General features: G+C 44.7%; 1 protein-coding gene across 9 annotated transcripts in view; it reads left to right on the top strand.

Moving 5' to 3' along the window:
* Positions 1–25,696, top strand: part of LOC132379370 (zinc finger protein 420-like) — a 75,228-nt gene that overhangs the window by 41,711 nt on the left and 7,821 nt on the right. For 4 of the 9 annotated variants that reach the window (XM_059947136.1, XM_059947138.1, XM_059947137.1 and 1 more), the window contains 10 exons: positions 5,380–5,669; positions 6,847–6,939; positions 7,743–7,990; positions 10,556–10,795; positions 12,719–13,176; positions 18,873–19,123; positions 22,229–22,355; positions 22,447–22,553; positions 23,424–23,560; positions 23,679–23,761. In XM_059947136.1, the coding sequence (XP_059803119.1) occupies positions 12,867–13,176; positions 18,873–19,123; positions 22,229–22,355; positions 22,447–22,553; positions 23,424–23,560; positions 23,679–23,761 (1,015 nt within the window). In that variant the 5' untranslated portion in view covers positions 5,380–5,669; positions 6,847–6,939; positions 7,743–7,990; positions 10,556–10,795; positions 12,719–12,866. Of the gene's footprint in view, positions 1–4,699; positions 5,670–6,846; positions 6,940–7,742; positions 7,991–10,555; positions 10,796–12,718; positions 13,177–18,872; positions 19,124–22,228; positions 22,356–22,446; positions 22,554–23,423; positions 23,561–23,678; positions 23,762–25,696 lie in introns of those variants that run through there. The other 5 variants (XM_059947142.1, XM_059947144.1, XM_059947143.1 and 2 more) reach the window with 4 other exon arrangements.

Here is a 25,696-nt window from a genome sequence, read left to right as displayed (position 1 = left end):
GCACCCAGAGGAAACTGGAACATCCAGAGGAAACCCTCGTGGTCATGGGGGAGAACATACAAACTCCTTAGAGACAGTGGGGGAAGTCGAACCCTAGTTGGAGATCACTGATGGTGAAACATTATTGCATTAACATGCTGCCCCTAATCTGATAGATGTACACAAAATTAGGAGGTGTGTAGACAGGGTAAATACAAACAGACTTTTTCCACTGAGGCAGTGTGAGATTAGAACTAAAGGTCATACGTTAAGGGTGAAATATATCATATTTAAGAGGAACGTGAGAAGGAACTTCCTCACTCCGAGGTTAGTGAGAGGGTGGAACGAAGTGGCGGTCATGGATTAGACTGTAACTTTTAAGAGAAGTTTGGATAGGTTCATGGATGGGAGGGGTATGGAGGGTTATGGACCGCATACAGGTTGATGATACTAAGCAGAATAACAGGTTAGCATGAACTAGAAGGGCTGAAGGGCCTGTTTCTGCTCTCTAATACTCTGTGAATCTTATGTGATGGGGTATCTTTCTTTCCTTAAGCTTTTATATCTTCTGCCTAATGGGGGGAGAAGAGAGAATGTTTAGGGTGTGTGGGGTCTTTGATTATGTTGGTTGTTTTAACAGGGCTGTGTAAAGTATAAACTGAATCTGTACATTACCATTGTAATTTTATATTTAAAATAATTTAGAATTCAAATTCTAAATAAATCCTATTTTCTCTATGTTTAAATATTGACCATTTTCAGAAAGGAGGGTTAAAAAAACACTTCCAGCAGGAGGCAACTAAACAGTAGGTTGAAGTGCAAAAAAACTGCAGATGCTGAAAATCTGAAATAAAAACAGAAAATGCTGGAAATGCTCAGCAGGTGATGCAGCATCTGTGGAGGTGTCTCTCAATGTTGTTGAGTTTTTTTTAACAGGAATGTTTTAGGATTTATCTCTTGATTTAAAAAAAATAAGTATCACCTCTCACTGCCTCAGGATATCTGACAAACTCAATTAAGAATCTATTTGAACATAATCATAGTTATAAAATAGAAATAAAGCTGCCAACTTATACACAGTGTGGAAATATATCTGAAACTTTGAGATTTTTATGTATTTAATATTGTAATGTGACAAAATGGAACCTGTATAATCCCAGAGTGCTTTGCTATATGCTAAGTGTGTACTTGGCAGAAAGCATGTAATTTTCTGATCATTGTACATTGTGGATCTAAGGGGATACATTGCGTGGCCTTGAATAGAAGTGAAACAAGACTGCAGCTGCTAAGTGTGGGTGGGGGGCGGGGGAGAAGCTCAGCCAAAGAATTGTATAAAAACAAACTTTGTAAGCTATAAAACAGAAGCCAACTGCCATCCATTGTGAGGAGTGGAGGTGTACTTCTTGCAAGTGATAAATACACTTTTAAACAAATCCATTCTGGGTTTTTTTTTAGTTATTTGTTATAAGACCTAGCAAAAGTACAAGACAGCAGTAAGACCCTAGAAATGCAAGAAGACACAAGAGTCTGCGGTTGCTGGGCTCTGGAACAACAGACAATATGCTGAAGGAACTCAATAGGTGAAGAATCCTGCTTATTGGATGTATGGTTTGTTTTTCGTACTGTTCTCTGTAATCAGAATCCTTCATCTTCAGCCTTTCACCTCTTCCACTTATCCCTTCCCTGCAACTCACTTCACCTCCCCCTCACCTTGCTCACCTATCACCTGCCACCTTGTACTCATTTCCCTTCCCCCACCTTCTTATTCTCACTTCTGTCCCCTTCCTTTACTGTTCTGATGAAGGATCTAGACACAAAACATTGACTGCTAATTCCTATATAGAAACTGTCTGACCTGCTGAGTTCCTCCAGCATTTAGAATGTGTTGCTGTCAGGAGTGACATTCATGCAAATCCATGAAGCCCTGTTAATTTGAAGCTCATAAAACGAGTTCAGGCTATGCCATCTTCTTGCAGCTACCATCAGACAGCAAGTACAGAAGCCTCGACACCACCAGGTTCAAGAACAGATACCTCCCTTCAAACACTTGGTTCTTGAACCAACTGGCACAACCCTAGTCACTACAGTTTAGCAATACCATGATGAAGAGACTTGGCTCAAAATATCAACTGTTTATTCCCCTCCATAAATGCTGCCTGACCTGCTGAGTTCTTCCAGCAGTTTTCATATGTTGCTCAAGACTTCAAGCTTTGACCATTTTGAGCTCTTTGCACTAAAATTGACTATTTTTGTTCTAACGATGCTATTTCTGGTAAAATTGTTGTTTGTGTTTTTCTTGTGAATGACGCTATGGGCCTGTGATGCAAGTAAATTTTTCATTGTATCTGCGCAGACATGTACTTGTGCATGTGACAATAAACTCGACTTTGACTTTAACTTTGTATTGTCCCAAGTTCAACACCCAAAAAGATAGGAGCTTCCCCAGAATCAGAGAGCTTTCAATCACATTCCACCTTGAATATCTCCTCAATTCTCCCTTTAATACATCTTATTAGGTCGTTGAGTTTATTGTCATGAACAAGTATGGGGAGGTACAAATACAATGAATGATAAATTTGCTTGCAGTACCTCCTGTACCTAATAATGTGGCCACTGAGGGTATGTTTGTGGTCTTCTGCTGTAAGGTTCGATGTGTTGTGCGGTCAGAGATGCTCTTCTGCACACCACTGTGTAATGCATGGTTGCTTTAGTTACAGTCATCTTCCTGTTAGCTTGAACCAGTCTGCCCATTCTCCTCTGATCTCCTTCATTATCAAAGAACTTCCATCCACAGAACTGCTGCTTATTGAATGTTTTCTTTGTTTTTCATACCATTCTTTGTAATCTCTGGAGGCTATTGTGCGTGAAAATCCCAGGAGATCAGTTGTTTCTGAGATACTCAAACCACCCCATATGGCACCAGCAATCATTCCACAGTCAGTCACTTCCATCATATTTCTTCTCCATTCTGATGTTTCGTCTGAACAACAACTGAACCTCTTGACCATGTCAGCATGATTTTATACATAGAGATTCTACCACATGATTGAATGATTAGTTATTTGCATTAAAGAGAGGTATACAGGTGTACCTAATAAAATGGCCACTGAGTGTGTGTAAGTCATGTCAGTGAAGCCAAAAACATTCAAATTACCCAATTCCTCAGTTCTATATATCCTGCCCACCTTTAATGTTGAAGCTGCTGAGTTATTTCCCAGAGTTTGTTTCTCTATATGCTGGAACCCCATCAATCCTGGTTTGGAACTGAGTTTGCTAATTGCCTGATTACTTGTTCAACAACTAACTCTTAAAGATTTTAATGATTAGTTTTATTTGTCAGATGTACATCGAAATATACAGTGAAATGTGTCAAATCAAATCAGCAATGATGTGCTGGGGGCAGCCTGCAGTACCGCCACACTTCCAGCACCAACATAGCTTGCCCACTACTCACTAACCCAAAATTATTTGCCTTTGGAATATGGGAGGAAATCAGAGCACCTGGACGAATCCTACGCGAGAGAATGCATAACCTTCTTACAGACAGCAGTGGGATTCGAGCCCCGATCTCACAGCTGGCTGCTGTACAGCATTGTGCCAACTCTGCCCTTTCTCCAACATGAGTTTCTGGTCTCTGCACACCCATGGGCTCACAGTTATAGAGTGAAGGACTGCTGATCAAGAGAAGATACAGTGCGGACTCGAGAGAAAAAAGGCATGGACTGGTGGATTCCCATTTTTACCAGCTTTCCTCAATCCTACCAGCCAGTGTTATGGGAATGTTTGTTACAATTTCACTCTTCATCTGTGAAATTAATTATGGAACATTCTTCACAGTTTTAAGAACATGTCTGAAGAACCTTGAATCTTGGAATGAGTTGGTTATCTTCCAAAGAAAGGTGCCACAGGCTGATCTTGTATCACTGGAGTTTACAAGAGGGAGAGGGGATTGTATTGAAACATGCAAGATCCCAGGAGTTCATGGCAGGGTGAATGAGGCAGGGAGAACCTAGACTGAGGGGTCACTCCATCAAGGGCACAACCCTCCCCACCATCGAGGACATCTTCAAAAAGGCATGGTGTGGTCTCAGGAAGGTGGCCTCCATCACTGAGGATCTTCACCACCTGTTATCCTCTTCTAGTTACCACCATGGGAAGGAGGTACTGGAGGCTGAAGACCAACACTCAACATTTTAGAACAGTTTCTTTCCCTCTGCCATCAGATTTCTGAATGGTTCATAAACCCATGAACACTACCTTGCTATTCCTCTTTCCCACTATATATCTATCTATCTTAAGTAGTTTCTTGATTAGTTAGGGCATCAAAAGTTATGGGGCAAAGGCAGAAAAATAGTGTTGAGAAGGATAATAAATCAGTCATGATAGAATGGTGGAGCAAAACTGATGGGCTGAATGGCCTAATTCTACTCATATGTCTTGTTGTCTTATCTATCTATCAACCTATTTATTCATTTATTTTAACTCAGAGTATTTTTTTATGTCTTGCACTGTACTGTTGCCACAGAACGATAAATTTCACAGCATGACATGGATAATAGATTCAAGATTGTTTAATGCCATTTCCAGTACACAAGTGTAAAGGAGAACGGAATAACTGTTACTGCAGATCCAAGGTAGTGAAAAAAGACACAGTAAGATAAAGAACACAATCATTTAAAAAAAAACAATGGATATAAATACATGAAATAGTTTATATACATGGATTAATTACATATACATAAAGTGACACTCGGCACAGGAGAGTCAGTACATAAGGTGACTGACAGGAAGTGATAAAGTGGTGGTGGTGGGGGGTGTTGAGGTGTCGCTCGGCCTTACTGTTTGGGGAAAGTAACCATTTTGAATAAACCTGATTCTGACTCTGTTTAAAAATAAGGGGTACATATTTCAGACAGAGATGTGGTGATAGGTTTCTCTCAAAGGTCAGTGAGTCTTCCTCAAAGGGAATAAAAGCAGAGATTTAGAATGTTGTTAAAGGAAAGTTAGATGGATAGAGAGGGTTCGAAAGGATTACAGGGGATTTTGAGGAGGGCAAACAGGAAGGCAGAGACAAAGTTGTAGCCTGATCAGCCAGGGTCTTATTTAATGATGGGATAGCACAAAGGGGCTGAGTGGTCTATAGCAACTCCTAATTCATATGGTCTAAAGCTGGGGATGGAAGCCATTGAACTCATTGACCCTGAACTCTGTCCGCAGGGTTTGGGGGGGGCGTATATCTAATCACTCTGCAGGGGTGGTGGGAACTCTTAGATTGGTACATAGCTGGTAGAGAAATAGAGGGCTATGTGGGAGGGAAGGGTTGGATTGAACTTGGAGCAGGTTAAAACATTGTGGGTCGAAGGGCCTGTACTGTTCAATGCTCTATGTTCTACGTTCCAGACGCAGTACCTCCTCCCCATTACCATCCATGCTCGCGTGAGGATGCAGACGTTCGACAGTACCTGCTCAGCTCTCTCGAGGCTCTCCTTCAGTTCCACCTGTCCGATCAGTGAGCTGATTTCCTCCTCCCTCTCCATCTCTGTTCTCGTTTTGATTCAGCAGACAGGATCAGACGGCTGTGTGGCCAGGCACTGAGCTCCTCCGCCGGGCTGTTTTATAGCGCGGTACCGGGGCAGGACAGGAGGCGGGCAGGATGTGGGCTTTGCCTGGCCAGTCACACTGGTCAACAGGTGGGTGCTGGGAACAGACAATGCCCAGGACAGGATCTGGGACTGGGCTTGGCGTGGGGGGAGGAGGGAGAGGGCATAATAACTTTAGCAACCAGAGCTGATAGGCAGGGAATGCAATAACTCTGAAGTCATTCATCAAGCTCACAGTGAGGTGGTGTAAAGGTACACTGCAAGGACACAGCAACACACTCACTCACCCAATGAATCCTTGTAGATCACAGAATAAACCCAGACAGGGAGCTGACACCAAGGCCGAGGCATGCGAAATGTGAGAGGTTGATGTCAGCGATTGGAGTGGGGATTAAATAAAATTGAATGGGGGGATTATACATTAATTTGTGCACTCACATCATGTTAAACAGTCAACTCGAAACACTTCACAGCTGCCTGCCAAGGCTGGCTTGGAATGTAATCCCTGATCTTTCCTGGAGACAGAGCAGGGAGTTCACCTTGAGCCAAGAGAGGAATGGAATCCAGGAACACTCACAATATTGGAGAAACTCAGCAAGTTGGGCTGCCTCTGTAGAAGGGGATCCTCTAAGACGACCACAGCCTTGCCATTGGGTTCGGAGGCTCGCATGCCTCCATGACCCGGAGGGCTATGTTGGCTGGGGTCAGGGCTTTATGCTTTAGCTCTTGGTAGGGTCACCCATACCAGACAAGTCAAAGGGTAGGGGTCAGACTAATGGTGGTCCACCAGTCCTCCAGGTTTGGGGGTCCAGCTCAGGGCCAACAATCCTGACCGGTTAAACAAAACTGTTACGGAGACAGCAACAAAGAATCCCTCCACATCTGCATGTGCCGGTATTCCTGAGTCTCCAAACGGGACAGTAAACGGAGAGAAAGCTACTGACATGATGAAGGAAGCCCTGAACACCGGCAGAGATGGAGGACCTTCATTGCTGCCCTAAACACGTAACGGGCAAAAGAGGTGGAAGTTGGCAGGATGTTGAAGTTTCAGGATGAGGCCCCGCCTCTGTATCATGTTTAGTGGGAGGGTGGACAAGAAGTACAGTGAGAAGAAGAACAGAGGGCTGTGTTAAGAGTCTGAGATGGGGAAAGATGAGGGGAGCCTAGTGGAGCATAAATATCAACATGAACTTGATGGGCTGAATGGCCTGTGTCTGTCCTGTACGTATCATGTAATAAGATTTAAGATTAACTTTATTTGTCACAGATACATTGAAATGTGTTGTTTGCATAACAACCAATGCAGCCTGCAAGAAAACGAATCTCAGGCCATATGGAAACATATACACTACGTACTTCGGTAATACATTTATTTTGGACTTTGAACTTTTGCTTTATTATATGTAATGGGGTGAAGTGAAACTTTGCTTTAAACGCCTTCTAAAGAGATCATTTTGTAACAATGCTGCTTTGAGGTAGTACAAGGGAAAACAATAACAGAATGCAGAATAAAATGTAACGTAGCTAATTCTGCTCCCCACTCCATATGGTGTAACAGTTACAGAGAAAGTGCAGTGCAGGTAAACATTAAGGTGCAAGGGCCATGGTAAAGTAGAATGGGAGCTTAAGAGTCCAAATTCTCATAGCAAGCGACCACTCAATAGTCTTTTTACATCAGGGCAAAAGGTGACCTTGAGAATAGTCATATGTGCTTTCACACTTTTGTGTTTTCTACACGATGAGAGAGGAAAGAAATGACTGTTTAGGGTCTTTGATTATATCAGCTGCTTTACCAAGACAGGTGAGAAAAGTAGACAGAGTCCAAGGAGAGGAGCACGTGATAAGCTAAGCTTTGTCAATAGTTCTCTGCAGTTTCCTGTGGTCGTGGGCCTCGTTGTGGCCCTTGCACCTTATCGTCTACCTGCACTGCACTTCCTCTGTAAGTGTAACACTTCTGCATAAGACCAATGTGGGGTTGAGGGGGAATTGGATCAGCCGTGATCAAATGGCGGAGCACTCAATGGGCAGAATGTCTTAAGATCTTTCTCTTGAAGTATCTCAATGTATTGTTGTAATGAAACTGCTCTGCACGAGAGGCATGTGAGATAAATCTTTCACTGTACTTCAGTACGCGTGACTTTAAACCAATTTCTTTCCTCCCAGATGCTGCTTGACCCACCGAGTTCCTGCAGCGAACTGTTTGCTGCTGCATCCACTGTCTCTTGTGTCTCCACTGTACCAGAATGGGGTGAAGGTCTTCGGTGGCGAACTGGCCTCTGGGCTGTGTTTTTCTGTGACGCTCATAAACTAGGGGAAGTGTCTGAAAGATCACATGGAGCTGTCGTTTGAAATAACGGGGAATTAATTGAAAATTTGGTGCACACCAGCAGATCTACATGAGCATGAATTAGGTAGAGTTTTCACATTGATGAGATTACCAATAAAACTATATTTTGATAACAGGAAGGCGGGTTACAGGAAGACTTAATTAAGTAACAGACTAGCTTCTGATTACAGAGTAAAATGATTGCCCACAGGTCTAACAAGTAAATCTGATTTTCTATTACAACAATGGGTATACACTACAACGTCATTGATAAAACTCCTGAACCTTGGACGTCACCATTGCTGGATTCTGTGTCTCTGCTTCTAGGCTTTATCTGCGGTTCCCTGTTACCACATTCCCACAATCCATATCCCGATTTACAAGTTATTGGCCCTCATTATCCTTTTCCCTACAACTGTGCCCAAGATAGTTTTTTTTTACACAGAGAGTGGTGGGTGCGTGGAATGTGCTGCCAAGGGTGGTGGTAGAAGCAGACACATTAAAGACATTTACGAGACTCTTAGATAGGCAGATGGATAGGCTTGTTCTTGGAGCAGGTTAAAGGTTTGGTATAACATCGTGGGCTGTGGTACTTTTCTAGATTCTATGTAAATTCTCAAGGTAAGGTACAAGAGAAGGAGGATGAGAGGTGACTTGATAGAGGTGTACAAGATGTTAGCAGACAATGGATAGCTAGAGACTTTTTCCCAGAGACTGTGAGAAAAATGACGCCCCCTGAAGGGGTATAATGTTAGGTTGAGTGGAGGGAAGTATAAGGGAGATGTCAGAAGTAGGTTAATTATGCAGAGAGTGGTAGGCATGTGGCCCATGCTGCCAAGAGTGATGGTAGGGTTAGATACATTAGAGACATTTAAGAGACTCTTAGGCACACAGATGAAGGAAAAATGGAGGACTTTGTGGGAGGGGAAGGTTAGATTGATCTTGGAGTGAGTTAAAAGGTCATGCACAGTACTGCTCTACGTTCTGCGTTAAACACTTTAGAACTCAGCACCCAATTCACATGCAAGCAAACTCCAACCAATAGGAAGAGCAAGCAATGAAATCCCATCATATTGAACACTGGGGAGGGCATGGAGGTCAAAGTCACAGAATACTATTTCAGAGCCCGTTCACGAGAATGATTCTGGGAATGAACGGGATAACATATGAGGAGTGTTTGATGCAGACATCCCACCTCTCCCGGAAGTTCTGGGAGTCTCCCGTGTATTGATAGCTGCTCCCTGACGCCCGCAAATCATATACAGTATCCTGGAAATTGATTTTATTGAGAGCGAGTGAGAGGGTGAGAGACAGAGAGAGAGAGCGAGTGACGGACGTAGCGAGAGAGTGACAGAGAGAGCATCCTGATTGGTCTCTCTTCATGTTAAGTAGACTTATCAGTTTTCTCTGTGGGCGGGCTTTACAGTCAACCTCTTTCTCTTTCTCTCTCATTGTCCATCAGTTCAGTTTAGTGTCCTGCAGCGCCATTGGAGAGTGTTCCAAAAAAAGAAAATATAAAACATATATTGTGTCTCACAAAACACTTGTGAATCTGATGTCGTGCAAAATTAACAAATTCATTGGCACAGACTGCTATCAGGTTGAGACTTCCAGCAAAATGCTCAAATCTGCCAAGCAAGCCACATCACAGTACAAGGAAAGTTTGCAAAAGAAATAGAAAAGCTATTTGTATTAGCATTTAGCTATTAGCATTGAGACTGCCAACAAAACACTCAACAAGGAATGTGTGTGTGTGTGTAAATAGTTTCAGTATATGATCAAATAAATTGTGTTCTTTCATAATCAAATGTCCTGTATACATACACCCTTGGAGGTCGACCGGGGGGTGGGGGTATGATGTTGCGGGGGTCAGGGTCCCTGAAATGAGTTTTTGCAGGGTGGGATGTCTGTTGATGGCTCTGGGACTGTACTCACTGGAGTTTAGATGAATCACATTGAAACCTATTAAATAGTGAAAGGCTATTTAGATCTAATGGATGTGGAGAGGATGTTTCCTATAGTGGGGGAGTCTAGGATCAGAGGACACAGATAGAGTGGACGTGGAGAGGATGTTTCCTATAGTGGGGGAGTCTAGGACCAGAGGACACAGATAGAGTGGATGTGGAGAGGATGTTTCCTATAGTGGGGTAGTCTAGGACCAGAGGACACAGATAGAGTGGATGTGGAGAGGATGTTTCCTATAGTGGGGGAGTCTAGGACCAGAGGACACAGATAGAGTGGACATGGAGAGGATGTTTCCTATAGTGGAGGAGTCTAGGACCAGAGGCCACATATAGAGTGGACGTGGAGAGGATGTTCCCTATAGTGGAGGAGTCTAGGACCAGAGGCCACAGCCCCAGAATAGGACATCATTTTAGAAGAGAGATGAGGAGGAATTTCTTTAGTCAGAGAGTTGTGAATCTGTGGAATTCATTGCTGTGGTTGGCTGTGGAGGTCAAGTTATTGGGTATATTTGAAGCGGAGGTTCACAGGTTCTTGATTAATAAAGGCATCAAGTTTACGGGGAGAAGGCAAGAGAATGGGGTTGAGAGAGATGATAAATCAGCCGTGGTGGAATGGTGGATCAGACTCGATGAGCTGAATGGCCTAATCCGGCTCCCCTGTCTCACTGTCTATTGTTCCTTTGCAGTTCCTCCACCATTTTGTGTGCGTTGACTGAGATTTCCAGATCTGCAGAACCCCCCGTGTGACAGTTCATTTGCCCCAGGTTCCATTGACCAGCAGCGGGTCCTCCCGGCCAGTAGGGCGGCGACCACACCCCAGCAGACAGGCGCGCCGCTCTTGGCTGGCCGCGCTCTTCGTCGCCGGCACGGGCGACATCAAAACAAGATGGCGGCGCTGTGGGCTTCGCGGATCGGTTTTCGGCAGGGTGGGGAAAGCATCATATTTACCTCGGTCAGGGATGGGGGGAAAGATTGAGCACCGGCTGTGTCGCCCTTAGTGGGTGTAGCGGACCGGTGCTTGCAGTCAGAGAGCGAAAGTGAGGTGCTATGGTGGCATTGTGGGAAAGGACGAGCTGGAGCCTTGTCTTGATGAGGGGCAGGATAAAGAGGCAAGAGTTAGGGGACGGGGTGGGTTAGGTTGCAGAGGATGGAGCAAATGTGGAGACAAGGCTAAGGAACTGGCACTGGCAGCTATATCCATCCATAGCAGCTAATTAGTAAAAAAAAACTGTTTGCAATTTGTAATGCGACATTTACCATTAAGTGACTCCTCCATTTAAAGGTTTTATTTTCATGGTTAATGTTTTCTCTTTCCATTTCGAAAATTGGTGTTTTGTTACTTACAAGGGTTGTTTTGCAAAGGAGTGATTTCTCTATACGCTGCTCAATGGTTTATTGTCACATGTATGGAGGAGCACCGAAAAACTTTGTTTTGCGTGCTACCTATATATATTATTTTATTAGAATAGTGCATTGAGGTGGTCCAAGATATAGAATGGGAAATTTGTTTATTATTGTCGTGTTTACTGAGATGCAGTGAACACGTCTTGAATCTTATTCGTACAGATCGGTCATTACAAAGTGCATTGAGGCAGTGTGAAGTAAAACCATAATACAGAATAAAGTGTTGCAGTTACAGTGAAAATGCAGAGTGCACACAGACAATAAGGTGCAAGGCTATAATGAGATAAACTGTGAGGTTGAAAGCCCATTTATCATACTAGGGAACCATTCAATAGACTTTTAAATGTGGGAGAGAAGCTGTTCTTGAGCGTGGTGGAGAGAATCGGTGATGTGGGGGAGCAGCTATGGGAGGTGATTTGGGGGGGGGGTGAGGGGATTGGTGATGCGGAAGGGTGTCGGTCAGCTGTGGGATGGTATTCAGTGGGTGGGGAGAGTCAGTGACAGTGGGAAAGTGGCTGAAGGCTATCAGAGGGCCAGTGAGGGAGGAGTGTGTCTGTGGGTGGAGATTCAGTGGATATGGGGGAGAATGTCTGTGGGGTGTGGATGGGGAGAGAGTCAGTAATTAGTGATATTGGCAAAGGAACCATCAAGTTTGCTGACCAAAAAGTCCTGTTTTGCGACCAAGATTCAGTGAATGAAATACTGCAAAATTTAATTTTACCTGCTTCTACCCAATTGACTAGAACCTTTCAGGCAAACATAGGTGTAGAACTTGCAACATGGAACGCAGGACAGTGACAGGCTTTTCAGCCCACTATGTTGTGCTGATATAACTCACCAGATGAAGCAGAGTTTCACTTTTTCTCAATTGACTGTCCAAAATAGTCTCCTCTGCCACAGTGACCAGATCCAGACAGAGTGACCTCTGTCACACACTGCACACAAGCATAAGCCAGTTGCCTATACCTTTAAATCTCCGTCTCTTTCCCAGTCTGACTGAAACCATTCCACGGACGCCTAACTAAGCTGGAAGAATAGCAACTAACCTTTCGATGGGGCACTTTCCAGCCCTCAGGATCTAAGGCCTTTCTTCCAGGCACATCTTTCATTCCTTGTCCCATTTTCATTTTTTCCCTCCACAGGCCTTCCTCCTCATCAGCAATGTAGCATAGTGGTTAGTGCAATGCTTTATAGAGCCAGCTTTAAGATCAGGGTTCAACTCCTGCCACTGTTGGTAAGGAGTTTGTACATTTCCTCTGGGCGCCCTGGCTTCCTCCCACATTCCATAAGATTTACAGGTTAGGGTTAATATGTTGTGGGCATGACCACACACTTGTGAGCTGCCTTTCCCCCACCAGCACATCCTCAGTTGGCCATTGGCACAAATAATGCATTTCATTGTATGTTCCAATGTGATAAACTTGAATTCTGTTGTTTCTCCACAGATGCTGTCTGACCTGCCGAGAATCCCCATTGTTGCCGGGATTTGTTTCCGAATCGCAGCGTTTGCAGTTGTTTGCTTTTGTCCAGGGCTAGCTGGATGAGAAGTTGGTTTTCCTATCCCCTTTTGTGATTGAACTGGCATCTCTTCGGATGCCTGACCAGATGGAAGTCAGTGGGCACCCGCTGGCACCGGTGAATGAGATGCTTGTTGTCTGTGAGAAAGCAAAAGCCACTAGCCCCCACGACAGAAACAACTTCAATTCCGATTCAGCAATGGCTCAGGGTGAGGATGGTCATACAGACATCACAGTGGACAGTCAGATGGAGGCCAGCCCTCTGTGTCAAGGGAGCCAGGCTCCAGAATCTGGACCATTCACTGTTTCGGAGGGAACGGCTGGGAGTGATCAGGTCACTGGAGCACCGATAGCTGCTGCCGCTCAAACACTAGATGTGGCAAAAGGTAAAGGAGGTGGACAGAAGCTCCAACCAGTGAGTACATGTGTGCAGTTCATTAAAAAAAATGCAGGGCAGGTTGAGAAAGATATTAAAAATGCAAAGGGACTGTGCAGTGTATAAATAGAGGGCAAGAGAACCTTATACATTCGGCCCTCCTTATCCACGAATTCAACCAACTGCGAATCGAGAAAACCCGGAAGTGCTCTTCCAGCACTTGTTCGAGCATGTATAGACTTTATTTTCTTGTTATTATTTCCTAAACAATGCAGTTTAACAACTATTTACATAGCATTTACATTATATTAGGTAATCTAGAGATGATTTAAAGTACATGGGAGGATGTGCGTAGGTTATCGTGGATCGGAATCAAAAAAAAATGTAAGTTCTTTTACTAAGTAAGTTGGAACAGGTACATCCGGTATTATTTAGCGTCAGTCAAATGTTTGTCTTCGTATATAGTATATATTTTACTTTTCTATGCATATAGTACACTTAAGAAACGTATGTATTTCAATAATTAAACTGCTGCGTTGCTTAGTAATAATTGTAGCTTTCATCAGGGCAGAGCCTTTCTCACTTTATACTTAGAAACTGTTCCAATTGTTGACCGACTGTAGCCTTATGCTTTTCCAATGACCAATGGCGTTTCACCTCTTTCCAATCGCTTTATTATTTCCACTTTATTTTCAATCGTGATCGTGATTATTTTCGTGAGCAGAAACACTGCGGATTCAGAGCTCTGCCTGGTCCTAAAGACCACTGCACTGAGACAGGTTAAATAAGTTCCAGGGTTCTGCTGGGTCCTGAAGTCCACTGCACTGAGACAGGTTAAATAAGGGACTTGAGCATCCTCATCTTTTGGTATCCGCGAGGGGTCCTGGAACCAATCTCTCGCGGATAAGGAGGGCCGACTGTATACAGACACTTCTGTGCCTACTGTCACATTATGGACATACAATCAATCTATGTAAATAAGCTATCTTGCACTCTGGTTGGAGGAGCAACACCTTATATTTCGCCTGGGTAATCTCCAACCTGATGGCATGAGCATCAGTTTCTCGAACTTCCAGTAATGTACCCCCACCCCATCCCTTTTCCCTCTCTCACCCTATCTCCTTGCCTGCCCATCGCCTCACTCTGGTTCTCCTCCCCCTTTTCTTTCTTCCATGGCCTTCTGTCCTATCCTATCAGATTCCCCCTTCTCTCACCCTGTATCTCTTTCACCAATCAACTCCCCAGCTCTTTACTTCACCTATTTCCCTCCCAGTTTCACCTATCACCCTGTGTTTCTCCCTTCCCTCCCCCACCTTATAACTCTGACTCCTCATCTTCTTTGCTCCTGTCCTGCTGAAGGGTCTCAGCCCAAAATGTCAGCTGTACTCTTTTCCATAGCTGCTGCCTGGCCCGCTGAGTTCCTCCAGCATTTTGTGTGTGGTGCTTGGATTTCCAGCATCTGCAGGTTTTTCTCTGGTCCATGAGCAGCGTGGGTGGGATCCTTTGTGATGCTACTGGCCCTTTTGCAGCAGTTTTCTATATATATGTCCTCAATGGCAGGTAGGCTGGTGCTGGTGGTGTGTTGGGCAGTTTTGAAAACCCTTTGCAGATGGGTTCCTGTTCGCTGCAGTGCAGTTTCTGTACCAGGCAGCGATCCAGATTGTCAGGATGCTCTCTACTGCTCTCTACTCTCTACGACATGAGCATCGATGTGCAAACTCCAGCTCTCCTCAGAAAGTAGAGTTTGATTCAGGGTCATGCAGAGACTGTGTTGTATTGTTCTATGGCAGGTGTGATGAACCTTTATAAAACTTTGACTTGGCCACACTTGGGGTGCTGGGTCCACCTTTAGGGACCAGGTGCCATGAATGTGCTGCCAGGGATGGTAGTGGAGGCAAATACAAGGCATTTAAGAGACTCTTAGATAGGCAGATGAATATACGGAGAATGGCGGGACATGGACCTTGTATAGGGAGGAGGGATTCGTTTACTTCGATGTCACAACACTGTGCGCTGAAGGACCTCTTCTTGAGTCAAGTAAGTTTACTGTCGTTTAACTCTTGACGTGTCTACTGTCAAATGAGACGTTTCTCCAGACTAAGTTGTAAAGCACTGTAGTACTCATAACACACAACATATGAAAGTATGGATAAAATCTAGATGAATTATGCATAAATTAAATAGAACAGATTAACGGGTGACATTTTGAATGCATTGCTGCAGGGAGTTCAGAAGCCTCATGACTCGAGGAAAGAAAGTTTCCTATCCTGACTGCTCTTGTCTTTATGCATCAGAGTTTCCTGCCTGATGATAGAAAGTCAAAGAGGATGCTGGGTGGATGGGTGGGATCCTTAATAATACGAAGGGCCCTGTATATTTAGTGCTCCTGATAAATATTCCCGATGATCCTCTCAGCCGTTCTCACAGTGCTTTGTAGGGACTTCCGTTCAATGCTTGGCTGCTCCCGTACAATAGTCTGTTGTATTGTTCCTGTGCTATACTGTTCTATGCTCAGAACCAGAATACAATTTATTATATGACATAAAATCTGTTGTTTGCACCAGCATTAGAGTGAAAAGACATAAATTGGAATAAAATACATAAATAAATATTGCAAAAAAAAAATAAGGTACTGTTCATGGAGAAAGAAGGTGGAGAAAAGATTTACCAAAACTTACATTATTGGCTAAGTGCGTTAGGGGCAACCAGAGGTTATTGGAAAATGCCGAATGAAATTGTCTAAGGTATATTTCTGTGTTCCCTCTCTATTCCTGAGGGACTTGGTGAAGAGCAGTTGAAGTGGGTGACTTCTCCATGCTTGTTTAATCTTGTAATACCTTAGGGTCTGGGTGAAGGGAGATTGTACAGTTAAGGAGGTAGCTGTGCCATTGAGTGTAAGTTTCTCCTGTGGGGGTACAATGGGTTGAAACCATATCTCTGGCATCTACCTGCAGAGATTGTGGGGGATGTATCATGGAGGATATTCTGATAGGTTGCGTTCCTGCCTGGCGAAAAAGCTGCAGACGGTTATAAACTCAGGCAGCTCCATCGTGGGCATTAGCCATCCCACCATTAGTCATCTTCAAAAGGCGATGTTTTAATAAGGTGGGATGTATCATGAAGGACCCTCACCATCTGCGACATGCCCTTTTCTCGTTACTGCCATCAGGGAGGTGGTACAGGAGCCTGAAGACCCCCACTCAATGTTCTTCCCCTCCACCATCAGAGTTCTGAATGGTCTGTTAACTCATGAACACTACCTCACTATTTTGCTCTCATTTTCTACATGTTTTTGTATCGTGTATTGTACTGTACTGACTCATAGAAACCGACCCTCCCTTTGGTCCATCTAGTCTTTGCAGAAGCATTAATTTGCCGGGTCCCATCAACTTGTATCTAGTCCACAGCATTCCATGCTCCTTTCATCCATGTACCTATCCGAATCTCCCCCACATCATCACTTCCACTGGCAGCTCGTTCCACACTCTCAGCACCCTCTGAGTGCAGGAGTTCCTCTTAAACATTTCACCTTTCACCCTTAACTCATGACCTCTAGTTGTATTCTCATCCAGCCGCAGTGATAGAGGGTGGAGGAGCGAAACCTTATATTCTACCTGGGTCGCTTCCAACCCTATGGCATGGATATCGATTTCTCCTTACAGTAAAAATAATATTCTCTCCCCCTCCCCACTTCTTCTGTTCCCTACTCTGGCCTCACCTGCCTATCATCCCCCCCCCCCACACCCCCCGGATCACCTCCTTCTCTTCCTCTTACAGTCCACTCTCATGTCCTATTAGATTCCTTCCCATCCAGCCTTTTATGTTGCCTACCCACCTGGTTTCACCTATCACCACCCACTTATCCTCCTTCCCCTCCCCACCTTTTTATTCAGGTTTCTTCCTCCTGCCTTTCCAATCCTGAAGAAGGGTCTCGGCCTGAAATGTCGACTGTTTATTCATTTCCATAGATGCTGTTTGATCTGAGTTCCTCCAGTGTTTTGTATGTGTTGTCTCATTGGAAGATGCCTGCTTGCATTTAACTTGTCTCTCATTATTTTTGTATACTGCTATCAAATCTCTTCCCCCCCCCCCCCCCCGGTTCTTTTTTCTAGAGAATAAAGTCCAAAACTATCCAACCTTTCCCTATAACTCAGGTCCTCCAGCCCTGGCAACATCCTTGTAAATTTTCTCTGCACTCTTTCAATTTTACTACATCTTTCCTGTAGGTAGGTGACCAAAACTGCACTCAATACTGCAAATTAGGCCTCACCAATGCCTTATTCAATTTAAACGTAACATCCCATCTCCTGTACTTAATACATTTCTTTATATCGTCTACCTGTAGTTCTGTTTTCCCACATCCCTCTGTTCTATTGCACCCCTAAGTGCCCTACTGCTCACCGTGTAAGATCTACCCTGGCTGGTAACTCTTCACACTTGTCTGCATTAAATTTCATCTGCCATGTTTCAGCCTATTTTCCCAGCTAGTCCAGGTCCTGCTACAAGCTTTGATAGTCTATCTCACTGTCCGCTACATCTCCATTCTTGGTGTCACCCACAAATTTACTGATCCAGTTAATCACATTATCATCCAGTTTGCTGATGTAGATGGTAAACAACAATGCACTCAGTACCAATTCCCGTGGCACACTAATAGTGGGGCCTGCAGTCAGAGAGGTAACACTCTCGGGCTTCTTCCATGAAGTCAATATTTAATCCAATTTACTACCTCATGTTATATTTTTAATCATCACTTCAGGTGCAAACTCTCCCTTCTCTACATATCCCACCTTCCCTGGAAGAGAGCTCAATGATCCTAAAATCTGAAGCCCTCCCTCTTGCATCATCTTCTTAGCAATGTGTTAAAATATACAATCTTCCTCGTATTGGCCTCACTAGCACGTAGCACGGTTAGCAATCCTGAGATCACAACCCTGGAGGTCCTGCATTTTAACTTAGCACCTAACTCCCTGAACTTGCTTTGCAGAACCTTGTCACCCATTCTACCCAAGTCATTGGTATCAACATGGACTCACCATCCCACTTAAGAATGCTGCGGACTCAATCTGAAATGTCCCTGACCCTGCCACCCGCAGAATCGCCTTTCTGCTCCCCAATCAAAGAGTCCCCCATCACTACAGCTCGCATCTTCCCCACCCCCCACCACCCTCTGAGCCACAGAGGCAGATTCGGTGCCAGGGACCTGGCAGCTGTGACTTTCCTCTGCTAGATCATCCCCCCCTCCCCCCTCCCCCATAGTATCCAAAGTGGCTACACTTTCTGTTTAACCACTTTCTCCCACCTGACTCATCCTGTGGCTCCCTCCGGACTCCCAACCTGTATTCTGTACCTTGGGTGTAACTACCTCCCTGTATTCCCTGTTTATCACCCCCTCAGCCTCCTGAATGGTCCAGAGCTCATCCGGTTCCAGCTCCAACTCTTTAACATGGTCTGTTAGAAGCTGCAGCTGGATGCCCTTCTTGCAGGTGAAGTTGTCAGGGACACTGGAGGTCCCCCTACCTTGCCACACCCTGTAGTATTCTGCCTGGCATCCTCACTGCTCTTAAAGTGGAAAAAGAAAGAAAGAAAACTAATTCTAAAAATTGCCTCTCATCACGAGAGACAAAGCCTTGACTCCCCACTCCAAACAACAAATTTTACAACGTGTGTGAACCTGATTCTGATTCTCTTTCTCACTGCCCACAGAGAGCTGGGACCTACTGGAAACGGCGCAGGTACTGAGTGAAATCGCCACACCTCTCTTGCTGGAGAACAACCAGTTGGAAGCTGCTGGGCAGGCTGAGGGGTCCGACCCTCAGGTCTTGGTCTTGTCAACGGTGCAGCAGGAAGATTCAGAGCTCCAGGTGCCTGAGGAGATGATCCTGGAGCTCCCCAATGGCATCAAAATGTACGGAAAGGACCTTGCGGTCATCACTGAGCTCCTACATCCCTCCCAGGTACAGTGGAAGCAAGGGCTGTCATTATGTCATTGTTGCCTAATAATAAGTGTTATTTACTGACACGAGATTTTAAAAATGCTGGAAATCCAGAGCAAATCAGACAAAATGCTGGAGGAAATGAATAATCAGTTGACATTTTGGGCGGAGATCCTTCATCAGAACTGAGAAGAGTCCTGGCCCGAAGCATCAACTATTTATTAATTTCTGTAGGTGCTGCCTGACTCTCCTCTCATCATGATGTCCACTCCCAATTCACGTTGATAATTCAAAAAGAGATTATAACCATATAACAATTACAGCGTGGAAACAGTCCGTGCCGAATGCTTACTCTCACCTAGTCCCACCGACCTGCACTCAGCCCATAACCCTCTATTCCTTTCCTGTCCATATATCTATCCAATTTTTTTTGAAATGACAATATTGAATCTGCCTCTACCACTCTACTACTGGAAGCTCGTTCCACACAGCTACCACTCTCTGAGTAAAGAAGTTCCCCCTTGTGTTACCCCTAAACTTTTGCCCCCTAACTCTCAACTCATGTCCTCTTGTTTGAATCTCCAAATTTGGCCTCACCAATGTCTTGTACAATTTTAACATTACATCCCAACTCCTATACTCAATGCTCTGATTTATAAAGGCCAGCATACCAAAAGCTTTCTTCACCACCCTATCCACATGAGATTCCACCTTCAGGGAACTATGCACCATTAATCCTAGATCACTCTGTTCTACGGCATTCCTCAGTGCCTTACTATTTACCATATATGTCCTATTTTGATTAGTCCTACCAAAATGTAGCACTTTACACTTATCAGCATTAAACTCCATCTGCCGTCGTTCAGCCCACTCCTCTAACTGGCCTAAATCTCTCTGCAAGCTTTGAAAACCTACTTCATTATCCACAACGCCACCTGTCTTAGTATCATCTGCATACTTACTAATCCAATTTACCATCCCATCATCCAGATCATTAATGTATACGACAAACAACATGGGACCCAGTACAGATCCCTGAGGCACACCACTAGTCACTAGATTAAAAACATTAGCTTTATTTGTCACATGTACATAGGGAAATGCATTGTTTCCGTCAATGACCAACACAGTCTGAGGATATGCTGGGGCAGCCCACAAGTGTCGCCACGCTTCTAGCGCTAATATAGCATCCCCACAACTTATTAACCTTAAACCATATGCCTTTGGAATGTGGGAGGAAACCAGAGCACCCAGAGGAACCCTGCCCAGTCATGGGGAAAAGATACAAACCCCTTACAGACAGTGGCAGGGTTAGAATGCCAATCAGTGATCACTTGCACTGTATTTCTTTACCTCTATAATGATAATGAGAGTCATTGATCGTGTGAACAGTCAAAGGCTTTTTCCCCAGGGCTGAAATGGCTAGCACAAGAGAGCACAGTTTTAAGGTGCTTGGAAGTAGGTACAGAGGAGATGACAAGAGTAAGAGTGGTGAGTGTGTGGAATGGGCTGCTGCCGGCAGTGGTGGAGGCAGAAACAATAGGGTCTTTTAATAGACTCCTGGATAGGTATATGGAACTTAGAAAAATAGAGGGCTATGAGTTCTAAGTTAAGGACGTGTTCTGCACAGCTTTGTGGGCTGAAGGGCCTGTATTGTGCTGTAGTTTTTCTATGTTTTTATATTACCATGTTGCCTTGGATGTCCCTGAATGTCTCAAGTATATTTGCTGGTAAGCTAAAAATGAATGTTGGAAAGAACTAATTGCAGTTCACTAAGTTAGAGAGGTGGGTTTTAGACAGGAGGAAGTAACGAGGCAGGTTTAGGGGGATCTTATAAAGTGTTATGTTGGGATGTGGTGGGGCCAGAATCGTGGATATAGAGCGTATAAACCAACCCTGTGCATCTCCTTTGAACTTTTCCCTCTCTCACCTTAAATCACGTCTTCTTAAGACATTTTGACACTGGGAAAAAATTCTGACTGTCTGCTGCATCTATACCTCACATAATTTTCCAAACCTGTCAGGTCTTCCCTCCGTCTTTGCTGCTTTGGAGAAAACAATGCTGGTTTGTCCAGAGTCCTTTAGAGCAGAGGCCTCCTAATCCAGGTAGCATCCTGGTAAATCTCCTCTGCGCCCTCTCCAAAACCTCCACATTCTTCCTGTAATCGAGCGATTAGGGATGAATGCGAAGCTGCAGAAGCAGCCTAACTAGAGTTTTATGAAGCTTCCTGACGCTTGAACTCAGTAATAAATGTGAGCATGCAGTTAGCATCTTGAGAAGGATGTTGGAATTTCTGCCCGGGCACTGACCACTGACCAGTGGATGTGAGGATGGACTGTTCCTAAGATGACCAGGATCAAACTGAAGCTTCATTATCACCTCCTGCTTACTCAAGGTCCAAGTCAAAGTTGATGTTATTGTCGCATGCACAAGCACAGGTATGCACAGGTGCAATGAAAAACTTGCTCTGCAGCAGCATCACAGGCACTAGTGTCATATAAGCACATTCAACAGGAAAACATACACAATTTTTACAAAAAAAACCAATTAGAACCAGAAGAGTCTATGTTAGTACATGGTGGTCATAGTGTTACTGAAGTAGTGATTAGAATAGCGAAAAGTACAGTAGAGGCCCTTTAGCCCACAATGTGCTGACCTTTTAAATAATCCAAGATCAGTCTAACTCTTCCCTCCCAAATAGTCCTCCATTCCTTTTTACATCCATGTGCCCATCTAAGAGTCTCTTGATGTGTCTGGCTCTATCACCAACCTCTTGTTCTTACTGTACATATTGAATGTCTGAAGTTTTCTTAATCCTACTTCCCAAGAGTTTCTCATGCCCCCTTCTAACTCTCCAAAGTCTATTTTAAGCTCCTTCCTATCCACCTTGGTACTCTCGAGCCTTGTCTGATCATTGTTTCCTAAACCGTAAGTATGTTTCTTCCTTCCTCTTAACTAAATGTTCCAACTCTTTTGTCACCCATGGTTCCTTCACCCTGTCTTTTTCCTGCCTCAGTCTGCCTGACCAGACCCCATGCAAGTGCTCCCTAAATATTTTCTGTCGTGCATTTGCCTGAGTATATTCATTCCCAATTTATGCTCCTGAGTATTTCGACCCCTTCCAGGTCCTGCTGCAGACTGGCACTCGGAAGTTGACCCTGGCCACAGCTGATGCGCTGCTCTCAACAGGGTCCCTCATCTTCACCATGTCCGAGGAAACGAGCCCAGAGGAGCCTATGGTAAAGCAGCCAGGTGAGTGTGCCTGGTGACCATCGCTACTGGCATCCGACTGAGCCTGCGGACTTCCTCAGCCATGATTCCCAGAATGTTTCTCTTTAAACAGGTCCGGAAGCGGAAGGGAAGTTGTATAGATGCTACCTCTGCAATTTGACCTTCAATCGTCGTGGCAATTACGTCCGACACAAGAAGATCCACATGGTTAACACTGAGGTTGGTAGATATTCACACCAGAACTGCATCTGTCCTGTAAGCTAAAACATAGCACCATCCAGCACAGGAAAGGCCCTTCAACCACCAGTTCGTGCTGACCATGATCCTGAATTAAGCTAATCCCTTGTGCCTGCACGTGGTTCATATCCCTCCATTGCCTGTGTATCTTTGTGACTGTCTAAGAGGCTCTTGAACACCCTGTATTGTATTTGACCACCCATTTCAGGCACCCACCATTCTGTTGTGTGTGTGTGTGAGACACTTTAGAATTACAGCATCTGCAGAATCTCTTGTGTTCTCTGAACTCTTTTGATCTTACTGATACCTTTCCACATACACTTCTATCAAGCCACTCACATCCCCTTCACTCCAAAGAGAAAAGAAAATTTCTATGACAAGAGGTTCTCACCTTGCCCTACCACTAATGACCTCTTCTCATTGCCTCTAAACACTCCCCCTTTGGACCTTTTCATCCTCTCTCGATCTTTTCAACTCCAGTTGCTGGTGTAACATCAACTGCAATTCTTGAGTCGCCAAGCTTTATTTGTAACCCGAAGCCCAACCTTTTCACCCAAAGGGTGGTCTGTAAATGAAGCAAGCTGCCAGAGTAAGCGGTTGAGGCAACTTCCATAACCATTCTGGACAGGTACATGGATAGGAGAGGTTCAGATGGATATTGGCCAAGTAAAGGCAAATGAGACTACTTGGATGAGACATCTTGGTTGGTGTGGAGCAGTTCTGTGCTGTATGACTCAAACTCTAATTGGGCCTTATACTTGGCACAGACATCATGGGCGGAGGGCCTGTTCCTATTGGTTCTGTTGAGTTCTAGTGCTCCCTCTCCTCCACTTCCCCAAATTCCCACTGCAGGATGATGCCAGGTACAAGTGCCCCCAGTGTGACCGGCAGTTCATTCAACACTGTGACCTGCGACGACACGCTCACATTCACAGTGGAACACAGCCCCACCGGTGTGACCTGTGTGGCAAGGCCTTCCTCAGGGCAAGGTAAGGGAGCGTTTCACGCCCGCCATTCGACTGGGAGTGATTTCACCTAGCCCCTCTTCCCACCTGCACGCCCCCCAGCCGCTTCCTCCTGAAGTTGTCTTCTGTTCTGTCCTTCCAGCGACCTGGTGGTTCACAAGCGCTTTCACACCAAGGATCGGCCTTTCCAGTGCAGCCAGTGCCAGAAATCTTTCTTCCAGTCAGGTGAGTGAAGCCAGGGTCCTCAGATCAGGTCCCAACCTATAACTTGCCCTGGGATTTGGTATTCTATGTATAAACCCTCTGAACCCCTGGATTAGATCCCAGCCTATAACTCACTCTGGGATCTGTTATTCTATATATAAACCTTTTGAACCCCTGGATTATATCCCAGCCTGTAACTCGCCCTGAGATCTGTTACTCTATATATAAACCCTCTGTACCCCTGGATTAGATCCCAGCCTGTAACTTGCTCCCAAGAATCTGTTATTCTGTATATATACCTCTGAACCCCTGGATTAGATCCCAACTTGTAACTTGCTCCCCGAGAACTGTTTATTTGGGACTATGTGTTCCAAAGTTGTGAAATATTTCCATAAATGCAAATCTGTCAGCTAGAATCAAGCATGCATAATACAATCAGCACTTCAGTGTGACTCAGAAAATGCCCAGCTATTTTAATGTGAAGAATGCCAGCTATGTTAGTCACAAGCCTTGTTTCAGCCTTGACTTTAGCACTGTGACATGTGCTACTTGTAAACATCCCAGTGCTCAGTGTTAGCAGCATTGGAAATGCACCGACTCTTCCAAACTCTGCTGGATGGTCCACACAATGTTCGCAACGGGTTTGGTGCGCCTCCTCACCTGTTTGAAAACTCTTTTCTTGTTGGACATGTATGCAGAATGTTGATAATGTTGCTGGCAAAGGGCCAGTAATATCATGAAGGATCCCACTCACCCTGCTCATGGACTGTTTGTCCCACTCCCATCAGGGAGGAAGCTACATAACATCCAGACCAGTGACAAAGTGAGGTTCATTGTCATTTAACTACATACATGCACAGTACATAGAAATGAGATATTTCTTCGATCCAGGGTGTAAAGCACATAACACACAATAACTTATGAAGGTAAGGATACAACCTACAGCTGAATTACACATATATAACAAACTAAAGTGCACTGATATTAAATGTTGTAAGGTACGAACAGAGACAGGTACGGAACGGAACAGTGAGACTTCAAATACGATGCGGCTGGGAGTTCAGAAGCCTGGGGGAAGAAACCGTTCCCCATCCTGACCATTCTTGCTTTTATGCATCAGAGTCTCCTGCCTGATGATAGAAAGTCAAAGAGGATGCTAAATGGGTGGGTGGGATGCTTAATAAAACAGAGGGCCCTGTGTACACAGCGCCCCTGATAAATGTTCCCGATCAATGGTAGGGAGACCCCTATGATCCTTTCAGCTGTTCTCAGTCCTTTGTAGGGATATCAGGTCTGATGCTCGATTGCTGCCATACCAGATGGAGATGCAACTTGTTAGGATGCTCTCAGTGGTGCTCCTGTAAAACGCAGTTAAGATGGTGCGGGGGAGCCTTGCTTGCCTCAATCTTCTTAGGAAGTGGAGGCACTGCTGTGCCTTCTTCAGGGAGATGATGTTAAGGGATCAGTTGAGGTCATCTGTGATGTGAACTCCCAGGATTTTGGTGAACTTAACTCTGTATGGAGGAGCCATCTATTCACAGAGGGGGATAGTTTGTCTGCACCTTCCTGAAGTCCACACTGATTTCCTTTGTCTTTTCAACGTTCAGACTTAAGTTGCACTTCTCACACCAATCCACCGCCCACTCCACTTTCTATATTTCATCTCGTCATCGTTCTTGATTAGACCAGCCACTGTTGTGTCATCTGCAAACTTGATAAAGCAGTTTGAGCTGGATCTTTCCCAGTCATGCGTCAGCAGTGTGAACAGCGGTGGGCTGAGCACACAGCCTTGGGGAGTGCCAGTGCTTAGCGTAATGGGATGAGAGATGTTGCTGTGCACACAGATTAACTGTGGCCTTACTGTTAAGAAGCCCAATATCTAATTGCAGAGGGAGGTGTTAAGTGCCAGCATGATGGTATGATGGGTGTTGAACGTTGAACTGAAGTCTATAAGCA

This window comes from Hypanus sabinus, chromosome 22 (genome assembly GCF_030144855.1).
Source record: "Hypanus sabinus isolate sHypSab1 chromosome 22, sHypSab1.hap1, whole genome shotgun sequence".
Lineage (NCBI taxonomy): Eukaryota > Metazoa > Chordata > Chondrichthyes > Myliobatiformes > Dasyatidae > Hypanus > Hypanus sabinus.
Note: the sequence above shows the minus strand (reverse complement) of the source record. Positions and strands in the feature narration are given on the sequence as shown.